At 39.2% G+C, this 22,433-nt stretch overlaps 1 protein-coding gene across 3 annotated transcripts in view; it reads left to right on the top strand.

Moving 5' to 3' along the window:
• Window positions 1–12,064, top strand: part of Mreg (melanoregulin) — a 57,122-nt gene extending 45,058 nt beyond the window's left edge. For all 3 annotated transcript variants that reach the window (XM_015481345.2, XM_015481344.2, XM_048808516.1), the window contains exons 3-5: window positions 8,115–8,205; window positions 9,540–9,703; window positions 10,265–12,064. In XM_015481345.2, the coding sequence (XP_015336831.1) occupies window positions 8,115–8,205; window positions 9,540–9,703; window positions 10,265–10,399 (390 nt within the window). In that variant the 3' untranslated portion in view covers window positions 10,400–12,064. The remainder of the gene's footprint in view (window positions 1–8,114; window positions 8,206–9,539; window positions 9,704–10,264) is intronic.
• Window positions 12,065–22,433: the final 10,369 nt, after the last annotated feature.

Below are 22,433 nucleotides of genomic sequence, written 5' to 3'. Positions count from 1 at the left end.
CCACATGGAGGAGTTAAAAGGACTGTGGGTTGAGCAAATTAGGTTTATTGAAGCCAATCTGCATATTGTCTCCATTATTACCTCTTGAAGGCCACCAGAAGCTGATAATGTTGGTGGCAACAATTCTCTGCTGGGCACAGGGAAGACAACAAGTGGGTGTTTAGCTTGTCCTCTTAATATTGTTTAGCTTCATAGATGACATGTTTAATGTCCCCATAACCACAGTCCCCCTACGATAGTCTGTAGGTATTTACCCCAGAAGATATCAACATTGATTATATATTTAGGAACAGGAGCTATAAACTCTGGGTCAGGGAAGGGTGGAGGTGTCCAAGCTGCAATGCTAATGTTACAGTTTGATTTTTCACTGTTTTTCCTTTGTATTCATCAAAAGCAGTTCAGTTGCCTGGGAATTTGTTAGGATTGGACATATATCAATGTATGCTCGGCTCCTGTGTCCACCAGTGCTGTTACTCTGAATTCTTTTTGAAGACCAGTGTGTTGCCAATTCTTTGCATGACCTCCCATCCAGAGACATGGCTTTGAGCCCTGAACCTTGACCGTTTCCCTAGTTGTCCCACACTAGGATTCCTCAGGGGGAGCTTTGGGCTCTGGTTTCATCACATCTCCTAATAGGAGAGGCTTGTCTTTGTCTCTTTTGAGAGTAAGAGTCTATTTTACCTTTTGGATCACCTCCCTTTTTGTTTCCTTATGGAGAGGTCGTGGCTGAAGCCTCTTATCCTTTGGCAGTTGCTTCCATAACTGTACTAGGGTGGCATTAGGTTGTTTCTTTGTTTTCTTTCTATTTCCTGTAGCCATTAAGTCCATGTGCATCTGTTGACAGGACACTCGGAGAGGTTCTTCTGGGTTTACAGACTCCTCTTTTCTGCTGCAATCTGTCGGTCTCCCCTAGATCTTCTGCTGTCAGTTGTACTGCTTGCTGGAGGGGATGCTCTACTAACGGGGATAATATCGATACCAGGGCACCGTAAGTGGACAGAGGGGCTGTGTGCATTGCTGCATCCCTCATCCCAGTAGTAAATCATAGTGTCTGATCCTGGGAAAGGCTGCACATAAATAGCATGTTTCATTTCCAGTTCCCACAAATAGCTCTGTAGTTCTTCCATAGGTTCTCGTGGGCTTCTGGGCAGAGGAATGTCTCCTGAATCTGGCCATGTATTGGCAAGTGGGAGAAGCAGACAAGCTAGTAATGACCCACATTTGCATCAGCGGCACTGCCTTAAAGCTGCTGAGGTAAAGCAGGGTGAGCAGTTACTGAAGCCACTTTAGACAGTTCTGTACTATTCACTGTTATCCAGCCTGCTCCAGTGTCCCACAAGCAGGGCAGCCCTGCAGGCGCACTTCTTTTGTTTCCTGCCTGATCTTGGACCCCAGCTCAGCAGGGGTACAAGGTCTGATAGTGATATGTAGACATCCCTCTGGAGCTGGGAACAGATCTAGGTCAGCCCCTCAGGCCACTCCTCTGGGTCTTGCACTTTTGGTTCATAGCTGGTCTAGCTTCTGTAATATCTTCATGCTCCACCTCAGCTTCTGAGTGACTGGCTCTAGTGGACCCCTGAATGGCTCTCACATCTCAGGGCTCCAGTTTTTTTGAGTCATCAATGTCCTGATACAGGTTCTGGGTCCATAATGTCCCCTCAGTTTAGCATAACAGCAGGCCATGACCTGCAGACACCCATCTGCAGGTTCTAAGCACTTCAACAGCAGATCCTTACTGTCAGGCTGCACTGAATGGGCCTTTTTCAATTTTAACTCTTTCTAAGCTGAGCCCATGTGGCTGGCTCCTTCCTGGTCTGTGGCTGACTTTAATGCACACAGCAGGAACCTAGCCACCATGGCTGGCATCTTTGTTTCCTTTTGCTTTCCCGTGACTACTTTGGATACTGCTTCTAACACTTGCATTATCTGCCTCCACTTTGAACTCTCAGGGCATCCCCATGCTCATGTGACAGTCCCCATCCCTCCAATAGGCAACAATCACAATGAGGTTCATGGCCAGCCTGGGATTCCCCCTGCAGACTCCATGGACTTTCCCAACTCTGGAAACAACTCAGCACCTGTCTCTTTGGGATCCTGCCAACTATGTCATGATGCTGTTCAACCCCAGGGCTACAAGCACCCCAAGTAAAAAGGAAGAACTTGGAGGACTCAATGGAGAGGTTTTGGGTATTTTATTAGTCACTCCTTGGTGGCAGGGGCAGGTGGCAATATACAATGGAGGGCCACACTGTGCTTATAAACAGGGGATACACACACACACACACACACACATGAAAGGTGGCATGGCATGCCCATTGCACAGGTGAATTTACTTAGATGTTTTATGAGTACATCTGTTACTTTACAACCAGGGTCACTCTGTTTAGTTCCTCACCTGAGCATTAGAGATAAGGTCAGGCATGGTGGAACATGCCTGTAATTCCAGCAACCTGGGAGGCTGAGGCAGGGGAATCACAAATTTGAGGCCAACCTAAGCAATTTAGCGAGACCCTGTCTCAAAATAAAAAGTAAAAAGGGATGGGGATATGTTCAGGGGTTAAGCACCCTGGGCCAATCCCCAGTACCAATAATAATGATAATAATAATAAAAATAAAAAAGATTGACGATAAGGGGTATGGCCAGCTCCCCTCTCTATTTCCATAAAAAGGTCTTTTGGAGACCGTTTTATCTCACTGAAAGCTTTCCTAAGCACTGATTAGGGTTTAAGCCAACATTCACATATAGCTAAAGCTGACTTTATTGACTTAAATCCATCAAAGTTTACTTACAGCTGCAGATATAATTGCTCTCCAGAGAAAAATCTGGATGAAGGGGAAAATAGATGTTGGAGAAGCAAACATCCTATCTCTCCTGTGACAGACACATCAGTATCCCCAGTATATATACCCTCTTCTTCCTTCCTACTAGGACCCGGCTTTTGTTTGGGACAGCAAGGTTCCAGCCCTGAGGGATGGATCCTGATTGGTGTAAACAGAGACAGAGATCACACACACACACACATGCACACACACACACACACACAGATGGAGCAAAGGAAGAGCAAATTACTCCTTGTCCATATGGGCAGTCGTATCAAAGAAGTTTAAAGATAATATACAAGAAATTGAAAGTATAGCTGGGCTTGGTAGCATGCACCTGTGGCTCCATAGGCTGAGGCAGGAGGATCTCAAATTCAAAGCCAGCCTCAGCGACTTAGCGAGGCTCTAAACAACTCAGTGAAACCCTGTCTCTAAATAAAATACAAACAAAGGCCGGAGATGTGGCTCAGTGGTTAAGTGCCCCTGAGTTCAATACCTAGTAACAACAACAACAACAACAACAACAACAAAAATTGGAAGCATAAGCCTATTATTTGAAGCTGTAGAGTAGATCACCACCAAAAAAAAAAAAAAAAAAAAAAAAAGACTTGCTCCTTGCTTGTCTTTAATACCAGGAAGTGGTATTAGAATTAGATTTTGTACATCCCCATTCTTCATTTACTGCACTTAGATTCTGTTCACTGGGTCATTTGTTTAAGAGCAATTCAGATTCTCCAGTTATGATTTATTTTATCAAATGACAATTGTTAGATAAAATCCTACCAAAAACTTCCATTGGTTTAAGAGCTTTATATGTTGCACAGAATTTCTAGATACTATAATGTGTTTATTCATGATGATTCTGTTAAAAGAAGACAGTAATGGTATGCATATATGTGAAATGCCTAGTTTCATTCCACTGATCTTAACAAGTACCTATCGTGTGCAAGTTGCCTGTGAGCCACACTAGAGGACAGTGGGATCCAGAGATGCACTAGGTACAGACCCATTCTTAGTACTGTTAATTAGGTGTATGTTGCATCGTCAGAGTAACACTGAATGAATTTGTATAGCATTCGGTGTGGGTATTTAGGAATAGCAAAATAGCTCATAGATGGACAGCAGGAAGGGAACATACGGATAATCCAAGGATGAGTGGATCTCTGAAAAATAAAGATTTGTCTACACTTAGAACAAGGCCTGAGGTATCGGCCTAAAGAACTAAGAAAAACTAAGAGACCTTCAATCACAAGTTAGTGAAGCCACCTAGTGGTTGGTTACTTGTGTTAAGGTGTGTGGACATGAAGCAGTTCTGTGGATTGTATAACTAAAGTTCTGATCACTTTTCACTAAATCCAGAAAACAGGGTCAGTTATATTGACGATAAGCATATTGTACCACTCTGTCTGATGCTTTGTTTATAGTCTTTATGAAACAGGATTTAAGGCAACTCACATGAACTAGAACATGAGAACAAAAAAGAAAAGATCATAATGAAGACATAAAAAGCAGCCCCTGAGTTGTAATCATTAAAAAAATGCCTACTAAATCATATATATATTTTAATATCTTTATTTTATTTTTGTGTGATGCTGAGGATTGAACCCAGGGCCCCATGCATGCTAGACAAGTGCTCTACCTCTAAACCATATCCCCAGCCCCAAAATCCTATATATATATAAATGAAAAGACTAAATTTCCAACTTAAAGTAGAAACTGATCAGTTATAAAATTTGATGTCCAGAAAGTTAAAATAGTGTTTAGGAAAAATAAAATCCCATTTGATGCTGAGAACAGACACATTTCTTCTGGGTGTCCTGAGGAATGGGCTAATAAGTAGTGGAATGCATAACATTTTCCTCTCATAGTAGAAATCATTCTAAATCTTGGAGGATTTTTTTTTTTCTGTTTTTAAATTGCATCTACACTGATTTGGAGGAGAATGTGCCCGCCTTGTATTTGAAGGGCTTATATTAATCTGTCAAGCCTCACAGTAGGCCTTAGGGCATAGGTAGGAGTATTGCCATATAGCAGATGAGGCAACTGAGAGGCAGAGAACTTCCCTGTGGTCAAGCTGTTAATATATAGTGAGCTGGGATCCAAACTGGACAGTCTGGGTCTTTTCTGATTGGGCAATGAAGTATATAAAAGGCCCATCTAATGAAGAGGACAGCACTCAGGTTTTCTCCCCCTCAGTTTTTCCAGTCTGTAGGGATTTGGAAAGAAGAAAAAGTATATTCTATAAAAGGACCTATCTATAAAGTTCTATGTAGATAACCCTCTCTAAAAACAAATTTCCATGACACTTCAAAGGTGCACTTAGTTCCATGAAGATTCTAATGTTTCTAAAAGATTTAGCCTCTGTATGGGGGACAATGTGATGGCCTGATACACAAGACTGATAAAGAACTTTTCAGAATGATAGCCTGTTAATGGCTTGCTGAGTTCTCTAAAGATTCATCCCATCGAGGGAAAGTAAATAAGACAGAGTGGTTTTTCTGCATCTATTGAGATGATCATATGATTCTTATCTTTGAGTCTTATTGATGTGATGAATTACAGTTATTGATTTCCGTATGGTGAATCAACCTTGCATCCCTGGGATGAATCCCACTTGATCATGGTGCACGATCTTTTTGATATGTTATTATATTCGATTTGCCAGAATTATATTGAGAATTTTTGCATCTAAGTTCATTAGAGATATTGGTCTAAAGTTTTCTTTCTTTGATGTGTCTTTGCCTGGTTTTGGAATCAGGGTGATATTGGCCTCACAGAATGAGTTTGGAAGTGCTGCCTCTTTTTCTATTTCTTGAAATAAATTGGGGAGTATTGGTATTAGTTCTTCTTTAAAGGTCTTGTAGAACTTGGCTGTGTATCCGTCCAGTCCTGGGCTTTTCTTGGTTGGTAGGCTTCTGATGGTGTCTTCTATTTCATCATTTGATATTGGTCTGTTTAAATCGTGTATATCTTTCTTGTTCAATCTGGGCAAATCGTATGACTTAAGAAATTTGTCGATACCTTCAATATCTTCTATATTATTGGAGTATAAGTTTTCAAAATAATTTCTAATTATCCTCTGTATTTCTCTAGTGTCTATTGTGATATTACCTTTTTCATCATGTATGCTGGTAATTTGAGTTTTCTCTCTCCTTCTCTTCGTTAGGGTAGCTAAGGCTCTGTCAATTTTATTTATTTTTTCAAAGAACCAACTTTTTGTTTTGCCAGTTTTTTCAATTGTTTCTATTTCAGTGATTTAGACTGGTACAGAATAGAGGACACACTAACACTAATAGAACACACACTAACCCACAAAATTATAATTATCTTATATTAGACAAAGGTGCCAAAAACATGCATTGGAGAAAAGATAGCCTCTTCAACAAATGGTGCTGGGAAAACTGGAAATCCATATGCAACAAAATGAAATTAAACTCCTATCTCTTGCCATGCACAAAACTCAACTCAAAGTGCATCAAGGACCTAGGAATTAAACCAGATACTCTGAGTTTAATAGAAGAAAAGTAGACCCTAATGTTCATTATGTGGGATTAGGCCCTGATTTTCTTAATAAGACTCCTATAGCACAAAAATTAAAACCAAGAATCAATAAATGAGATGGATTCAAACTAAAAAGTTTTTTCTCAGCAAAAGAAACAATCAGTGAGGTGAACAGAGAGCCTGCATCCTGGGAGCAAATCTTTACCCCTCACACATCAGATAGAGCACTAATCTCTAGGGTATATAGAGAACTCAAAAAGCTAAGCACCAAAAAAAACCCAAATAACCCAATCAATAAATGGACCAAGGACCTGAACAGACACTTCTCAGAAGAGGATATACAATCAATCAACAAATATATGAAAAAATGTTCATCATCTCTAGCAATTAGAGAAATGCAAATCAAAACTACCCTAAGATTTCATCTCACTCCAGTCAGAATGGCAGCTATTATGAAGACAAACAACAATAAGTGTTGGTGAGGATGTGGGGGAAAAGGTACACTCATACATTGCTGGTGGGACTGCAAATTGGTGCAGCCAATATAGAAAGCAGTATGGAGATTCCTTGGAAAACTGGGAATGGAACCACCATTTGACCCAGCTCTCCTCGGGCTATACCCAAAGGACTTGAAAACAGCATACTACAGGAACACAGCCACATCAGTGTTTATAGCAGCACAATTCACAATAGCTAAACTGTGGAACCAACCTAGATGCTCTTTAGTAGATGAATGAATAAAAAAATGTGGCATATATACACAGTGGAATAGTACTCAGCAATAAAAGAGAATAAAATCATGGCATTTGCAGGTAAATGGATAGCATTGGAGAAGATAATGCTAAGTGAAGTTAGCCAATCCCCAAAAAACAAATGCTGAATGTTTTCTCTGATATAAGGCAGCTGATTCATAGTGTGGTAGGGAGGGGGAGCATGGGAGAAATAGATGAACTCTAGATAGGGCACAGGGGTGGGAAGGAAAGGGAAGGGGAAGGGGGTTAGCAAGGATGGTGGAATGTGATGGACATCATTATCCAAAGTACATGTATGAAGACACGAATTGGTGTCAACATACTTTATATACAAACAGAGATATGAAAAACTGTGCTATATATGTGTAATAAGAATTGTAATGCATTCCACTGTCATTTATTTTAAAAAATCAATTTAAAATTTTTAAAAAATAGACAGAGTGGTACTGAGCCTTTGATGTAGAAAGCATTGGCTAGGAATCAAGATGCTTGGGATTCCCAGGTTCCGGCATTTCTAACAAAGGGAGCTTCTGGGGGAGTCACCCTCATTGTGAACTTTGCAGTAAGACTTCGGTTTAAATATTAATCCTAGAACCTGTGAGCAGGATGACAGCGAATTAGTTAAGTTCTTTGAGCCTCCATTTCTTCATCTAACAATTGGCTTAAATACAGAAATTATATTAGTCATTCACCACACACAGGTATTGTGCTTGTATATCTTTAATCTTTATAACAATCTTAGATGAAATATTTACCATTGTTTAACCCATTTTGCAGGTGAGATCTCTGAGAGAATAAAGTGAAGAGTTTAATATGTTTGTGGAAAGTGCCCTATCACCTTGTACTCAGCAGATTCTGCAGACATGGTAGCTGATGGTGTTCCTGCTGGCTCTATCTCATTCATCCCTTGCTCTTCTTGTAGGCATGCTTTGAAGATTAGTCAAAAGGGAGGTCATGCGTTAAAGCAACATGACAGTCAAGAATGAGGTAGAGGTTTAGGCCAGAGGGTATGAATAATACTGAATTTTAATTTTCTTACAGGAGTGGCAAAAACTTAACTATGATATCTATGCCCTGCGGCAGATTCGAAGGGAAGTGAGAAACAGATGGAAACGCATTTTAGAAGATTTGGGTGAGTCTGAAAGAAATTGTGAAATGGTAAAAATAACCAGTTGTGATCATTACTCTTTCCACCATGGTTTTTACAAAAGGAATGGCAGTAATTGGCTAATTAAAACTACCGTGTACTAATTATTTTCCCAATCCTGCTCTCATATCCTCAAGCAAAAAACCTCTGATATTTCTGTTTTCACCAGCCCATGTCTCAAGGACATACTGTGCCATGTGCTACTCCATCTGTCCCCATACAGGGTAGCACAGGGCAGTGAAGTCATCCGGGGACTACGATTTACTATTTCCCCCGTACATTGGATTAAATGGAGATAATTGGCCAGTTACTAATAGCTTTATAGATGAGGCAGGCTAGGACACATTTGGTTGTAAGAGAGGCAGCAAGACTTGGTACAAAATTTCTGAACAAGTAGAAGGAAGAAAAGTTTCAAGGTTGGGAAAAAAACCCTTGTAGCATTAGAGGAGATACCAGGTAATAGTTTTTCTTAATTCTACCAGGTTGTGATGTGATAAATATCATAAAATAAATCTGTCTTAATATTTATATTAACTATTAAATAATATAAGATTAATATAAAAATTAATATAAAATAAACCTCTTATCATAAAATAAACCTGTTTTAATATTTACAAAATGAATTTATCAATTTTGAAGTCCTTGGTCCTTCTGCTTTGAAAGCGCACAATGTCCTGGGATTGTCACTTTTCAAAAGAGGGTGCCATGTGATAGCCCTTGATGCTTTAGTGGGATGCCGTGGGTTGAGGTGGGCCTCTGCCTTCTTAACTCACCCGATATTCTCGTGAATTAATAGTCTTCTTTTTACAATTAAGCTATTCTCTGAAGGTTTAAGTCTTGGGGCCTTTTCTACCTATGGGTAAGTAATTTTCACCAGCCAACCATATTTCTCTGAGGAAGAAAATCTGGGCTTGGAGAAATAGGGATCTGGAGGTGATGCAGGGCGGGTGGTGGGGGCAAGAAGGAATTCTAGAGACAGGGCCTCGAGGAGGCAAGAGTAGAGTGGACAGGGACGAGGGTTTCAAACTAAACAAAGGGCCGAAAGAGGCAGTGGGTGAGTATGTGCTTTTAACTCTGAGGGACAATTTAACACGGAAAAGCCAACAGGGAGAAACGGCAAAAGTATTTTAATTAAAGACTCTGCCAGTCACACAGAGCTGGGGAGCAGCACATGGAGTAGTGCCTCTGGCTCAGTCTTCCGATGTTTGTATACTTTCTGCATTCGGGTCCCTTTTCATCTCCTAGGGGGCAGGAACCTTATTGCAGGGCAGACGTTTCCTAGTGGCTACTTTTCATGAAGGTCAATCTTCTTGCCTCAGGTTTTCAAAAGGAAGCGGACTCTTTGTTGTCGGTGACTAAACTCAGCACCATGAGTGATTCTAAAAACACAAGGAAAGCTCGAGAGATGCTGCTGAAACTGGCTGAAGAGACCAGTATTTTTCCAAGAAGCTGGGAGCTCTCAGAGAGATACCTGTTTGTCGTGGTAAGTGGATGCCTTTTTTTTTTTTTTATCTGCCCTAATTTTGCTTTGATTTTTGCCTTTTCTAGTATTTAATGTGCTCTTCATTCTGAAGCCACCAGCCACCACTGCAGGAGGAGGTAGCAGCTCATGCTGCCATCCTATGCACTGGCTTCCAGTGGCCAAGTGGCACCAGAGTCACTTGAACAGCTTTAAAAATCCAGTTTTCTGGATTACACCTAAAGCTCTTGCAGCTTGGGGTGTGGTTCAAGAGCCTGTTTTGATGTTAATTCTGCTGTGTAGTTAGATTTTTGAATGATTTGTAGGTCGAAGAGATGTAAGGGATATTGCTTATATAACCTAAGATTGAAAAGTCATTTGGAAGGACCCCAAGACTGGTGGAGTGTTTCTTGGGTAATGTAAATAAAGGGTGAAGGTATGTTTTTAAATTTGTTGGGAAAAATTTAATAAATATTTTACTTGTTCATTATTATTTCTAGGGTGGTTTTGTTTTTATTAGATTGATTTTGCTTAGCAACCATCTTTGTTTCTCTTATTTATTTATTTATTCATTCATTTTTGCAGGACCGTCTTATTGCTCTTGATGCTGCAGAAGAGTTCTTTAAAATTGCTAGTCGAACTTACCCCAAAATGCCTGGGGTCCCTTGCCTGGCTGATGGCCAGAAAGAACCACACTACCTTCCATTTCCAAGTCCCTAAAGGAGACTAAGAGGCAGAATGGGAATCCTTCCACTCAGACTCAACAGCAAACCAAAGTTGGATGTTTGCACGTAGAAGATTGCCAGCAAGTAGAGGGCCTAATCAGAAATAATCCTGAGCTCTACAACAATGTCGGGTTTTTGTGAGGACTTCTAAGAAATGTTCTGGTTTCATTGAAACACCCTGGTGATCTTGCATCTAGAAAGAAAGTTGAAGAGTTGGTCAGTGGGGGAATTCATGATGGTAATTAGATTCTAAGAGCCCATTGTCCCAACCTTCATTTTGGTTGTACAATAAGCTCCAATCATTGGTCCTATTTGGGGAATAGGATATTCTAATTACTAAAGCAATAGAGCTATCATTGAGCCCCAAATAATTAGAATAAAACATAGGCTAACCCCTCATCTCAAAAGACTAGGCATTATGTGGCCTCTCTTTGATTTGGAAAAGCCTGCAGAACATTGGAGGGTGTCCCAAGTGTCATTCTCAATATCAGTTATGATTATTGATGAATCGGTAGAAAGGCCCAGGAGAGATGCTCAGAAGTGGATTCCAGCTAGCATGGCCTTTAGGCAAACTTCTTGTCACTACAGATGAAAAGTTCTGTCTTCTTATGCGGTACATGCATCTTAACACCCTCAACTTTGTTATCTGGTGACCTCATTTTTGCATATTGTCCATTTCTAGTTCAAAGCCCCTGGCATTTAACTGGGATAGCATCTGTAAACTGAAGATGTGTGACCTTCACTTCCTTCTCTTGTCTTTAATCTGTTTCCGACTTGTGAGCCAAGAGTCTCACCTGCCCAGGGAGCACCTATGCAGACCTGCAGATGTGCAGGAAGCAAGGCTATTGCTGGGCTTTCTTTGCAGATGATTTTCACATTGGAGCAATGCTATCCACAGAGCTTGCTTCTGTCCACAGCTTCAAAAGTTACTTGCCACTTAAGCAAGGAGCTTGCCAAGAAACTGTGGTTCATTTTGTTGAAAAGCCTTTAGGGATGTGTAGGATTTATCAGTAGAGTGCTGAGAACAATGGCAATATTATTATTATTATTATTATTTTACAGATTTTGCTCTTCTGACTTCAGGTTAAAAACTAACTTGTATTAGTCCAAGAAATTGTGACTTGAAAATTTTCATAACATGATTAACTTTTTGGGTAGCGTCTACTATGTTTAAAATATTTCCTAAAAGATACATGTTCTCCATTTATTAATGCATTACAGGACAATTTAGCTGATGTGTTTCTGGAAAATCCTTTCTAGTTTAATAAATAAACTAAAAGTTTTATTTAAAAAATATTTAGTACTTAAACTCTTGTCTCATGTTGTTTAAAATTAGCCTGCAGATATTTTCCTCACTTCTTGTAGGCTCTTGGAAGATGAACATACAAATAGCAAAACAAGCAATAAAATAAAAAGATAATCTTAGAATGTCATATGGTTTTAATATCTGCACTCAGAATTTATATTTTGTCTTTCTGACTTTTTCAATGTCAAAATAGATGAGATTATTTGTATCTATGGAGTTATAAATTGTTACCATAGTTTTTATTTTTGGTAATGAACCAGTAAGAATAAGATTGTCTGTATGATTACTAAAATACATGGAATTATCCAGAAATTTTTTTCCAAGGAATTAAAAAGCTTCTGTATTTACTTGCAAGTTGGATGTGTGTTATATTTTGGAAAAATAAAAAGGAATAGATATCCTTTCCATAATCTCTTTCAATTAAAGGGCAGAGAAGCCAAGAGGCAGATGGGTTGAAGGACCTCCTGTCATCCTAAACACAGTCAAGAGGTGGATCTGTACTGCAGTGAGTGGAAATGGCTGGGTGGTGAAGGGCTCAGGGGTGACTGAGGTGGCCACTTCAGAAGTCACTGTGTGCTCAGCAGGACCAGGGGCTGCAGATGTGCAGGAGATTGGAGGGCTTTCTTATGTTTAATCATCTCCTTGTTGATGATTTCTCAAAAGTTCATCTGAATATGCAGGATGATTTCAAGTGGTAGATGGATGGAAGTGTTTATATTAATTGCTATTTATTTTAGGATATGCCAGGGGAAAATCCCTGTAACTAGCAGATCAAATACCTGATTTTGTATTTCATGAATATTATTGCACAGCACAATAAAGGAAGGCACATTTTCTAAAGAATGTATTGGTGAGGGCCACCAGTGTCACTTAGAAGCTCTATGGCAGCTCCGTGGGCCAGATTCTGACAGAGCAGTGGGACTATTGGCAGCAAAGGCGTGACGGAATGGGGGCCTCGTGGCAACGTTCCACTGTCAGAGCAATGTGGGCACAATTATCATAATGAGTGGCCCACAGAGAGCTTTAGTGATGGTTAATAGAACATGGCCGATTAGATGGGTAAACAATAAGAATATTTTTCAGGCCATGCCACTGAAAGGTCTTAAGGATGGATGATCAGGAGGTAGGACACAGCTGCCTTAACAAACGTTATGATCTCTTGCCAAGTTTCCAGGCCAAGGCTATTCTTCAAGTCCAGAAACTATTCACTAAAGGAAAGATGGATCCTCAGAAAGGATTTGTGATACCATTGCAAGGGAGTATGACAATATGCTTAATTACCTGGCTACCTGTACACTGAAGAAAGGTGGTACACAGACACTCAGAGGACCATGAGGCACAAGGTCCACATTGACGTTGCTACTCAGGATATTATTGCCATTCTCCTTTTAGAATGGAGGCATATGGCATTCAGATAATATATGGACTTTTCTCCCAGGTCTTACATTAGGTCCACTGAATTCACAGATGTACCCGGTGGTGATCTCCCCACTTCCAGATAAATAATTGCCTGTACTTCCTTGGACGCTGGCAGAAGCTCTGTTCTTTTCTTGTCTTGTGGGTTAAAAACCGTTTTACTAGGAAAGCCAAGTAGAAACTTCTGAAAGTTATCCACTCCCTGGCCAAGACAGTAAACCAAAATCAATATTCCATCCCAGGAGATGGCAGATAAGTAACATCTGTATTGTTCAAATGTACTGAGTTTTTATCTAGCATCTATTTTTGCTTCAGGATCCCATCTAGGACGCCATATCGCATTTAGTTGCCATCTTTTAGCTATGACAGTTCTTAGGCTCTCCTTGCTTTCAATGACCTTGACAGTTTCAAAGAGTACTGATCAGGAATCTAGAAGAGAGAGAGGAGACGAGCTGGCCGTGGGGCTGTAGGTTGTCCTATTAGCTTTCTTCATACAATTTTCCTTGGAAAAAGAAACACACCAGAATCCTGGAGGAGACTCCCTCAGATCTGGTAATAAAAACCAAGTGGCTCTGAGTGGCACAGAGGGTAGATTGTGGCACAGGATGTAGGGCACTGCTCAGGTCCTCTGCTTGGGGCCTGACCTGTTCATTCCCTTAGCTACTGACAGTACTGGTTTTGACCTCTCAGGTGAGTTCCTGTCTGGACATTGCCATCAGCTGATGACATCTGCCTTGCCCAAGCTTACTGTGCCCCCGGGGCATCCTGTGTCAATTGACTAGTCCATTGGTGCAGTGTATGAAGGGTTAGCCCAGCTCTAGAGCTCCCTGTTAGATTGGCAGAAGATTCTACTGTGACCCCATCTCAGTTCCAACATAGTTACTTGCTAATAAACATCTTGCATGCCAATCTTCATTTCAGAATCTTTTCTCCAGGGAACTTAATCGTGACAGTATCTGAGTCAACAATATAATACCCAAGCCTGTGTTTATAGCTATCATTTTCATAGTGATTCTATGTTCCTTTGAGTATAATTAGTCCAGTTTTACTGTAATTACTCTATTGAAATACATATTATTTCTTTGTGAATCATTTCTAAATGTATTCATCTTTTATATTAGGGCTTTATTTCTAAGTTTTATTTTAGGTACAGTATTATTTAATACTGTAAATTTATTTAAAAGAGTGGACAAATGTTTTTTAGAGAGCCTTGTTAAAGTTTCCTTTAGTTAAAACTTTTGCGTAAGTTTCCCTAGGATTGATCTGTATAGAGGCAGTAGCTTTGGAAAAGGACAGCATTCACAACAGCAGAAACTCATTTACTGGATTATTTTCCAGTGATCAGAGAGTGATCTTGGCACAGACCTGGCTTCCTTTCATGGGATTCATGTACTTATTCATGTCCTCAAATCATTCTATTACTAATACCACAAGAAAACGTTTAATTGTATTAAATTGAATTAAAAGGGGCATAGTTTTATAAATTTCAAATGACATATACAGAATGAAAATGGCCAGCCACTTTGAACTTTCCGTTTACAATGCTTCAAAAAGTGTTATTGGCTTCTAAAGTACTCTTTTATATTTAACACTACAGATGGACACTTGGTTTCCTGATTTTTAAGTCATTGAACAAATAAGTTTAGATTGCTCAAGAGCTAAATGGGGTTTATTTGATACCATGTCTCATCTAGGTTCTAAATATTTAGAGAGAATAATATTATAAATTAAAATTGTGACATTTAAAATAGCTAAAGAAATCATAAACCTGTAGTTCATTACTTTTTCAAAACTCAACAACTCTAGTCATTAGGTGGCAATTTCCTTTAAATATTCTTTAAAATTAATTGTGAAAAATACGTATACGTGTAACAGAACCTTATCATATAACCTAGAGACATGTAGTTAGCATTTGAAGCATGCTAATCAGGAATTCACTTTTCAAAGCTGGTGGTTTAATCGTTTCAATTATCTTTATCAAAATGTACACCAGAAAGTTCATTACATTGCATAAAGTACGTTAGGAATATTTTTGAAATGAGTGATAGTCAAGACAGTGATAGCTAGAAAGACTGTTGGTCTCCATCATCTTTTCCTGAAGATGATGTTAAGAATCTGTTAAACCCTGCCATGTTCAAGGCCCAGAGCCCTATTTGTTCTTTGTCTGCTTCACAGATCTGTCAGTATGTTGTCAGATCTTGTTATCAGAATATTGTTGTGTCTGCCGAAGAATCAAACTTTCACTCAGGTGTTAGTACAACTTTTATTTCAACATTGTGTGCTTGGGAACTGAAAGGAAGACTTCTCTGGGGTTACAGGTAGCAAATGTATAATTTCTGATTAATTAGCATTATATGTTTAGAAGAATTTGGGCTTTGACCTGATTTCATTGCACCCTGCCACCTGATTACAAGAATACAGAAGAAGAAAAATATAGCCTTCACTTCCTCTTCCAGTTGCTGAAGATCACTGGGGTTTACTAAAGGCCTGAATATTTGCTGAAAGGTCACATCAGCTTAGATCAATTTTGAACACATTTTTAAAATATACAAGTAATTAAGAAAATTTTAAGACAAAAAATCCACAATAATACTAGAATTCTAATGCAATAATTCATAGGCATTTAGGAGATTTCATTCTTTTTATGGGTGTATTTGAAATTTGTATATATTATTTTATATCCTAATTTTAAAATTGTGACTAGAGTTTATGAACTCAAATGCCCTTTAGGGGCCACTGGATAGGTCCTGTGGACCTAAGGGGTTGTGTGTTCCCTGCCCTAATGGAATGGTCACGTGTCAGCTCCAAGTGATTGTTCTAATAATGTAAAAGGACTAAGTTTTTGCCAGTTTTTCTGATATTTTTTAGTGATCAAATAAACATTATATTTGTGTAAGTTTTTATTTTTTAATTTTGAAATGTCAACTATTAAACTAAAAATTTGAAAACTATAAACCAAAGATCTATACATGAGTCAGACAGCTTAGCACAATTTCATAAGCTATAACCATTTTGTTACTAAGTAGCCTCTGAAACTATCATTTTTACAAAGGTTAATATTTAATAGAGTAGATGTCACAAACCTTATAATCTTGCATTTATTTTTAGATATTCAGAGATCACTTCCAATTTTCTCTATAGTGAACGTCTTTCATGAGCATTGCTTTGTTCTGTGTTCTTGGTGGAATCACAGAAGCGGGAATGAATATTTAAAAAATTATTTATGTGCATCATCAAAATCCTCTCCAAAAGGCTTGTAGTAATTTATGCTATCACTTAGAAATGATGTATAAAAATACAGTTTCGTCATTGAAATGTATTGTAATAAAAACATGGGCAAAGGAAAGAATGCTACCTCCTTGTTGATTTAATTTGCATGTCTGTTTATTGGATTGAATGTCATTCCATATGCTTGTTTGCCACTTTCCTTTCTTTTGTGATGTGCCTATGTTAGCTCTGTCCCCTGTGGGGCGGAGCGAACCCCTACTTTGATATTTTAACAATGTCAATCTATGCAACAGCTAGGTATAAATTAGCATCAACACCTGCTTGTGTTTACAACATCTGTTCTATGGGGCCTTTCTTTTCTCTAATAGTTCTCAGCCTGCCTCTGTGCTTCTCACTATCCCACACAGCGGTATTCATAAAACAGGCAAAATGGACTCAAAGGTATCTTTGAATAGCCTTAGATGCCAGCTGAGCCTCTTTAATTCATGTTGTGGGATATAATTCTCAAGGATGAAGACTGCTTGAGTTTTACGTTTACATTTTTGATGAGTTACTGAATCACCATTTATGAATTATTTTGAATTGACAAAGACAAGTCAGAACACTGTGATGGGGTACAAGACTAATTCCTGGTTTTGAGATTACATAGTCAAAATTCCAGAGCTCACGTGGATCTTAAAAGTCATCTGCTCCCAACTGCTCATTTTGCTCCTGTGGACACTGAGTTGAGATTTCTTCTCCAATATCACGCAGCTAACAAGTATCACAATATCACACTGTAACAGGGTGGACCACTTACAGCTTTCATCTCAAGTTTTCTTTCCACTTCACTATGGTCTTTCCCTTGTGCTGCATGTCATTGCTACATTTTGCATTACAATTTGATTCTGATATATTATAATTCAAGTAACAAATGGCCATATTGCCATTCTATTCGTGCCAGCCATCTTTTAGGGAAAAAATAGTGGCTCCAGTTGTGGTCCCTGAGTAAATTGGCAACCCAAGGCTTTTAGGAGTTTTAAGGTGGAGAGGTGGGAATCCATAGTGAGTTGGGATAAGGCTAGAGGAATTTTGTTTTGTGACTGTTCTTCAAGCTTGATAGTAACTTCTTCCTGAGAAATAAAGTTTCACACACAAAGACAAGGTTGAAAGAGACTTAAGATTTAACTCTCGTTTTTCTTTTTTGATGTACAGAGGCAGCAGGTCCTCAGAGGACTGCAGTGGTATCCTGGAAATTGCCAGGCTCTTTTGAGAGTTCTGTTGATCTTGGTCAAAAAACGGGCTAGGAATTTAGAGAAAGATGCTTCAGAGTGGTCGAGGGCATAGTTTCCGGAGCTAGACGGTTGGACTCTAAAATGAATTTAGTTGTGTAAAACCTGAAAAATTTATGGACTCTTTTGTCCTCAACTGTAAATAACAGCAATAAGATTGTCTAATTCATAGGAATTTGGGCTTTCCTGGGGATATTTGGCCACAACTGGAGACATTTTTCAGTGTTGAACTTGGGGGGTTGGGAGGCCATTGGAGGAACAATTGGCTTCTAGTGAGTAGAGGCCAGAAATGCTGCCAGACATTCTACAATGCCTAGGCTTGGCCCCCACAACTAAGAATTGTGCACCCCAAAATATCCATAGTGCTGAGGTTGAGAATCCCAAGAAGAAGAATTGAGAGGAAATCCAGTCTGCAGCAATTGCTATGCTCAGTGCTATTAATAGACGTTGAGAATGATAATCCATCTGTCACACAGTTTACCAACTGAAGGTGACTGAGAGAAATTGTCTTCACTTTGCTCTCTGATAGACCATAGAAATGACATTTCAACCTAAGGAGTGGCTTCTAGTTTTTATTTGTTTAGAAGATTGACTAATTTCATAATCTATGGAACCTAGTAGTTTCCAACCATAAAAATGCTGGTCCTTTGGTTAGGGTAGTTTGGAAGATACTCAGTTATGCTCTTAGTGAATGAAAGAGTATGAAAATGAACAATTACTGAGAAAAACGTCAAGATGCAAAGTTTTAGGATCTGTCCTCAGGGAAGCCTGAAGGAAGAGACGTTAGGGGGGATATTGTGCCTAGAAAGTTTTCCTTAGGGTGTGACCGTTGACTCTTTTCAGTAAACCTTCAGAATTTCCTGGCTTTGTCACTAATTACTTGCACCACTGGGTGGACAAGTGGGTATCCCTTGGGAGGGGCCAGGAGGACCTAAAATCTCCCAGAATAGCGATGAAGGGACTTTATTAAAAGATCTGATAGCATACTCATCCAGAGATGTGGTGCCATCAGCAAAGAGGTGAAGAGGAAGATGGAACACGTTTGTGAGTACAGAAGACAAGGGAAGCTTGTCTTTCCAAGTGGAAAACACTGCTCAGCCTCCTCCTGTTTGTAACTCTCTATTAGCCGAATTACATTTTTTTGCACATATTAAAATTTCTTGTGGGTGCCTTTCTATTCAATCATCACCAAAGAAAACAGACCAAGTTTAAAATGCTTGTGTTGGGAGGTCCTAGAGCTTTTTAGAAAAGCTCCAAGAGCTGAGGATGTCCAGGGGGTGAGAGGATGATGTGAGGTTGAAGGGCCAAAGGGGAATGAGATGAGAAGGGACAAGAAAAGCCTGAGTACCTGGGGACCTGGTTTTTCTGTCCTAGACCTCCTTTAAATAGAAAAGCTCTACCTTATCTATGTTTATCTATTCTCTGTAATTCCAAATGATATTTCATTTTCTCTGATAGGATTCTAAGGCTAGAGGGAAAAAATGGGAAGATCTCTGGCATGCATAGATCCAAAATCATCTTCATTTGTAGATCGTAGTAGATTAAATAGTTTCCCAAGAATTCACTATTCACTGAAGAGTTAAGGGTGTCTGGAGGAAAGAGTAGTGCAAATCCTGGATTATTTCCCCAAATTGACACAGTCTATTCAGTTTACTCCTAAAGAAGGCTTTTAAACAATGGTGGAGAACTTCTCTTCCCCCCAGGACTCTTAGGGACACCACACAGTCCTGTGATGCCCTCTGAAGCCCTGTATTTTCCATCTTTGTAGAGAACTCTGCATCCTTTTCCTGCAGACATATGTGGAAACAGCAGCACATCTGTAGAAGCACCAGCATAAAAGCTCCAGTGCATCTGCAGGATCTCAGCTGACAAATGTAACTTGAGATTCATCTTACAGTAACAGATCCCCCTTAGCTCCATGGAGGAGCTGTGCAGGATTCGGACTGGACACTAGATGTCGCTGTTGACTCACTCTGTTGTTGCTCAGCACCAAGATTGTCTCCATTAGCACAGACCATTTTTTGGTGATGGTTGTGTATTACTGAGGATGGAACCCAAGGAATCACACATGCTATGCAAGCACTGTACCACTGACCTACACCTCCAGCATAGGAAAAGCCATTTTATAAAAACCTAGTCAATATACAACAGTCTATTTTTTCTTTCAATTATTGACTGAATTAAAAGTTATTATTTTTTTTTTTTATAAATTTCAAAGTTTATCTTTTCCAGGAGAACATTTGACAATTGGCAACAGATGGAAAGATGAGGGCTTGAGTATTTCCTAAATAAGCTTTGTAAATAAGACAATTTTTATAACTCTAAGTTTCTGCCTGAGGAAGAATTCAAGTGAGTTCAGGCTTACTTGTTTCTCTAGTTCTGTGGTATACCAAACTGTTTTGGGAATTTTGTTTGAATACTATAATATGAGATAGGCTTACTGCTGCCCTTACTGCATAATGGGTTGTTGGTGTCATTGCTAGTTTTTTACTTTTTAAAAATCTTTTTACTTTGGCAAAATTTTAACATGAACGTTGAAAGACCAGTGAACTCTATATTCCTATCCTTTAAGAAGTACCAGATTTTACATTATCATCTACTTACCTTCCCCTAAGAAGAGTTTTGCCATCTCAATTTTATATATCATAAGATTGGGATTAGAAATTAAACATCTGCCCAAATTGTACAGCTAATAGAACAGTATGATTTACATTTTTATTTCCCAATGTGTTTCCATGACACTGTTATTCAACTTGATTTCTATCAGATCTGAAAGCTATGCATATCTGAAAGCTATGCTCTCTTTTGAGGACCAGTCTTACATACATATTTTTGAAGCTTTTGAAACACATTTGTAGGAATCCTCTAAATAGAAAACAACCCATTGTTAGATTTAGATATAATTAGGTCTAGAATAGCTGCGAATATTTTTGTGTATATTTGGGCAGTTTATTCTACAAAGGAATTCAAAACCATCAGAATACATTTGGGATCTCTTGGAAGCTATAACCTGGCAAGCAACTGAATGTTGTAAGCAACAGAGACAGTATAAGGTCCTCTCTAGCTTGTGTTTCCAACCTGGAAATATCTGGTAAGAATTTCCCTGGGGAGGGCTGGGGGTGTAGCTCATCAAGAAAGGGCTTTTCTAGCACATGCTGAGGCCCTGGGTTCAAATTTCCCCAGTCATCTCACTGTAGTCACAGAACCTGAATATTTTTAATCCAAAGCAGTGGTAACTCTTGCTCTCTATAGTTAGTTGCTTTCTATCTTCAAAAATTATTTACCATTCTGTACTCATTAAAGTTCTTGATCCCTCCTGTTGGAGCCCAGGCAACATCAGCACCCAGGTGACAGAAAAATATGGAAAGTTGGTCTCCCTTCACATAGGAGGTAGTCTGAGATGCTATTTTATAAAATTTGTCAGGTCCTTCTAGATTTTCATTATTTTTACAAACCAAGCACTTAAGAAACACAGACCAGTTAGGATAAGTTTCAGAGCCCAACGAACTGTTAATGTGTAGTCAAGGGGATGTCTCTCTCCAAAGGCAAACCACTACAGGTGGTTTGGAAATGGAGAAAATGGCAAATAAAATCAAGATCTCTTGCTCCATTTAAGTCCTCAAAATCCCCTGATCTTTCCCGTATTAATTGGACTCAGACTTGAAAACATCTCCATCTCTGGGCTCCATAGCAGAGTGTTCATAGTATTTATCCTTTTGCAGTGAAACACAGGTCTCCATTCCTCTGCTCCTGACCCCAGATAAGGTAGCATCAAATCTTGGTCACCATTGTTTCCCTGTGACGTGATCTCTTCATAGTGGCTAGTCCTCAGGGAGTTTTTAAACACTCTGACTTCATGTTGGAATCCTCTCGGAGTTGAAGGTGTACATTTCCCCAGGTCTCCCTCCAGCCCCCTGAGTCAGAGACAGTGTGGTTTAGCAAAGGGCAGGCATGACAAACAAGGATGTGGCCAATAGTAGATCTGCATCCTGCAGGACATCTGACCCACAATCCCGTTCATCTGGTTGTTCATTTCCTGAAGCTCATTTAACTAACTCATGGATACCTTTTCTCATGGAGATGCCCAAATAATTGATTCTACAATACTCTGTTCTCTCTTTCTGCAGCAGTAAAAAATTTTGCAGTATACATGAATTGATTGCCTCTTTGCATCATGACTTGGAAAAAGTGACTCAAGGACTCAGGCATTTAATTTTAGAAAACCATCCAACTTTCAGATGGAGAAACACACCCAAAAGAAAAATGCCACTTGTATTCGTATTATCTGTTCAAAAAGTAGAGCAAATTTATAATCATCTCTTTGGAAGTACACGTGAGCCAAACCTCAAAATGTTGAATCCAAAATAATCGAATAAATGGGAAAATTAATTATACTATACCTTGTAATATGCATTTAAGTTCTATAAAATGTTACTTACAGAATCGTTGTTTTTTATGCTATGGTTGTTATTTTAGTTCAGTAAGTACACAAAGGTCTTCCTCAGGTTCATTGAGATGTTGTAATGTTTTCCCCATGATCATGCATTTACCTACCAGGGAAAATTTTCAGTAACCTGGTTCTTTTTCAGTCTCCCTTGCTGGCTCTTTGTCTAACCAATATCAAAGTGTAGGAATTTCTGTGGATTTCCACTCACTATTTCATTGAAAAATAAATGTTCATGTTGGGTGTGGTGGCTCATGCCTGTAATCTCAGTTACTTGGGAGGTCAAGGCAGGAGGATCAAGGGTTTGAGGTCAGCTTGGGTAATTTAATGAGACCCTGTCTCAAAAAAAAAAAAAAAAAGAGAG

This window comes from Marmota marmota, unplaced genomic scaffold (genome assembly GCF_001458135.2).
Source record: "Marmota marmota marmota unplaced genomic scaffold, marMar, whole genome shotgun sequence".
NCBI lineage: Eukaryota > Metazoa > Chordata > Mammalia > Rodentia > Sciuridae > Marmota > Marmota marmota.
Note: the sequence above shows the minus strand (reverse complement) of the source record. Positions and strands in the feature narration are given on the sequence as shown.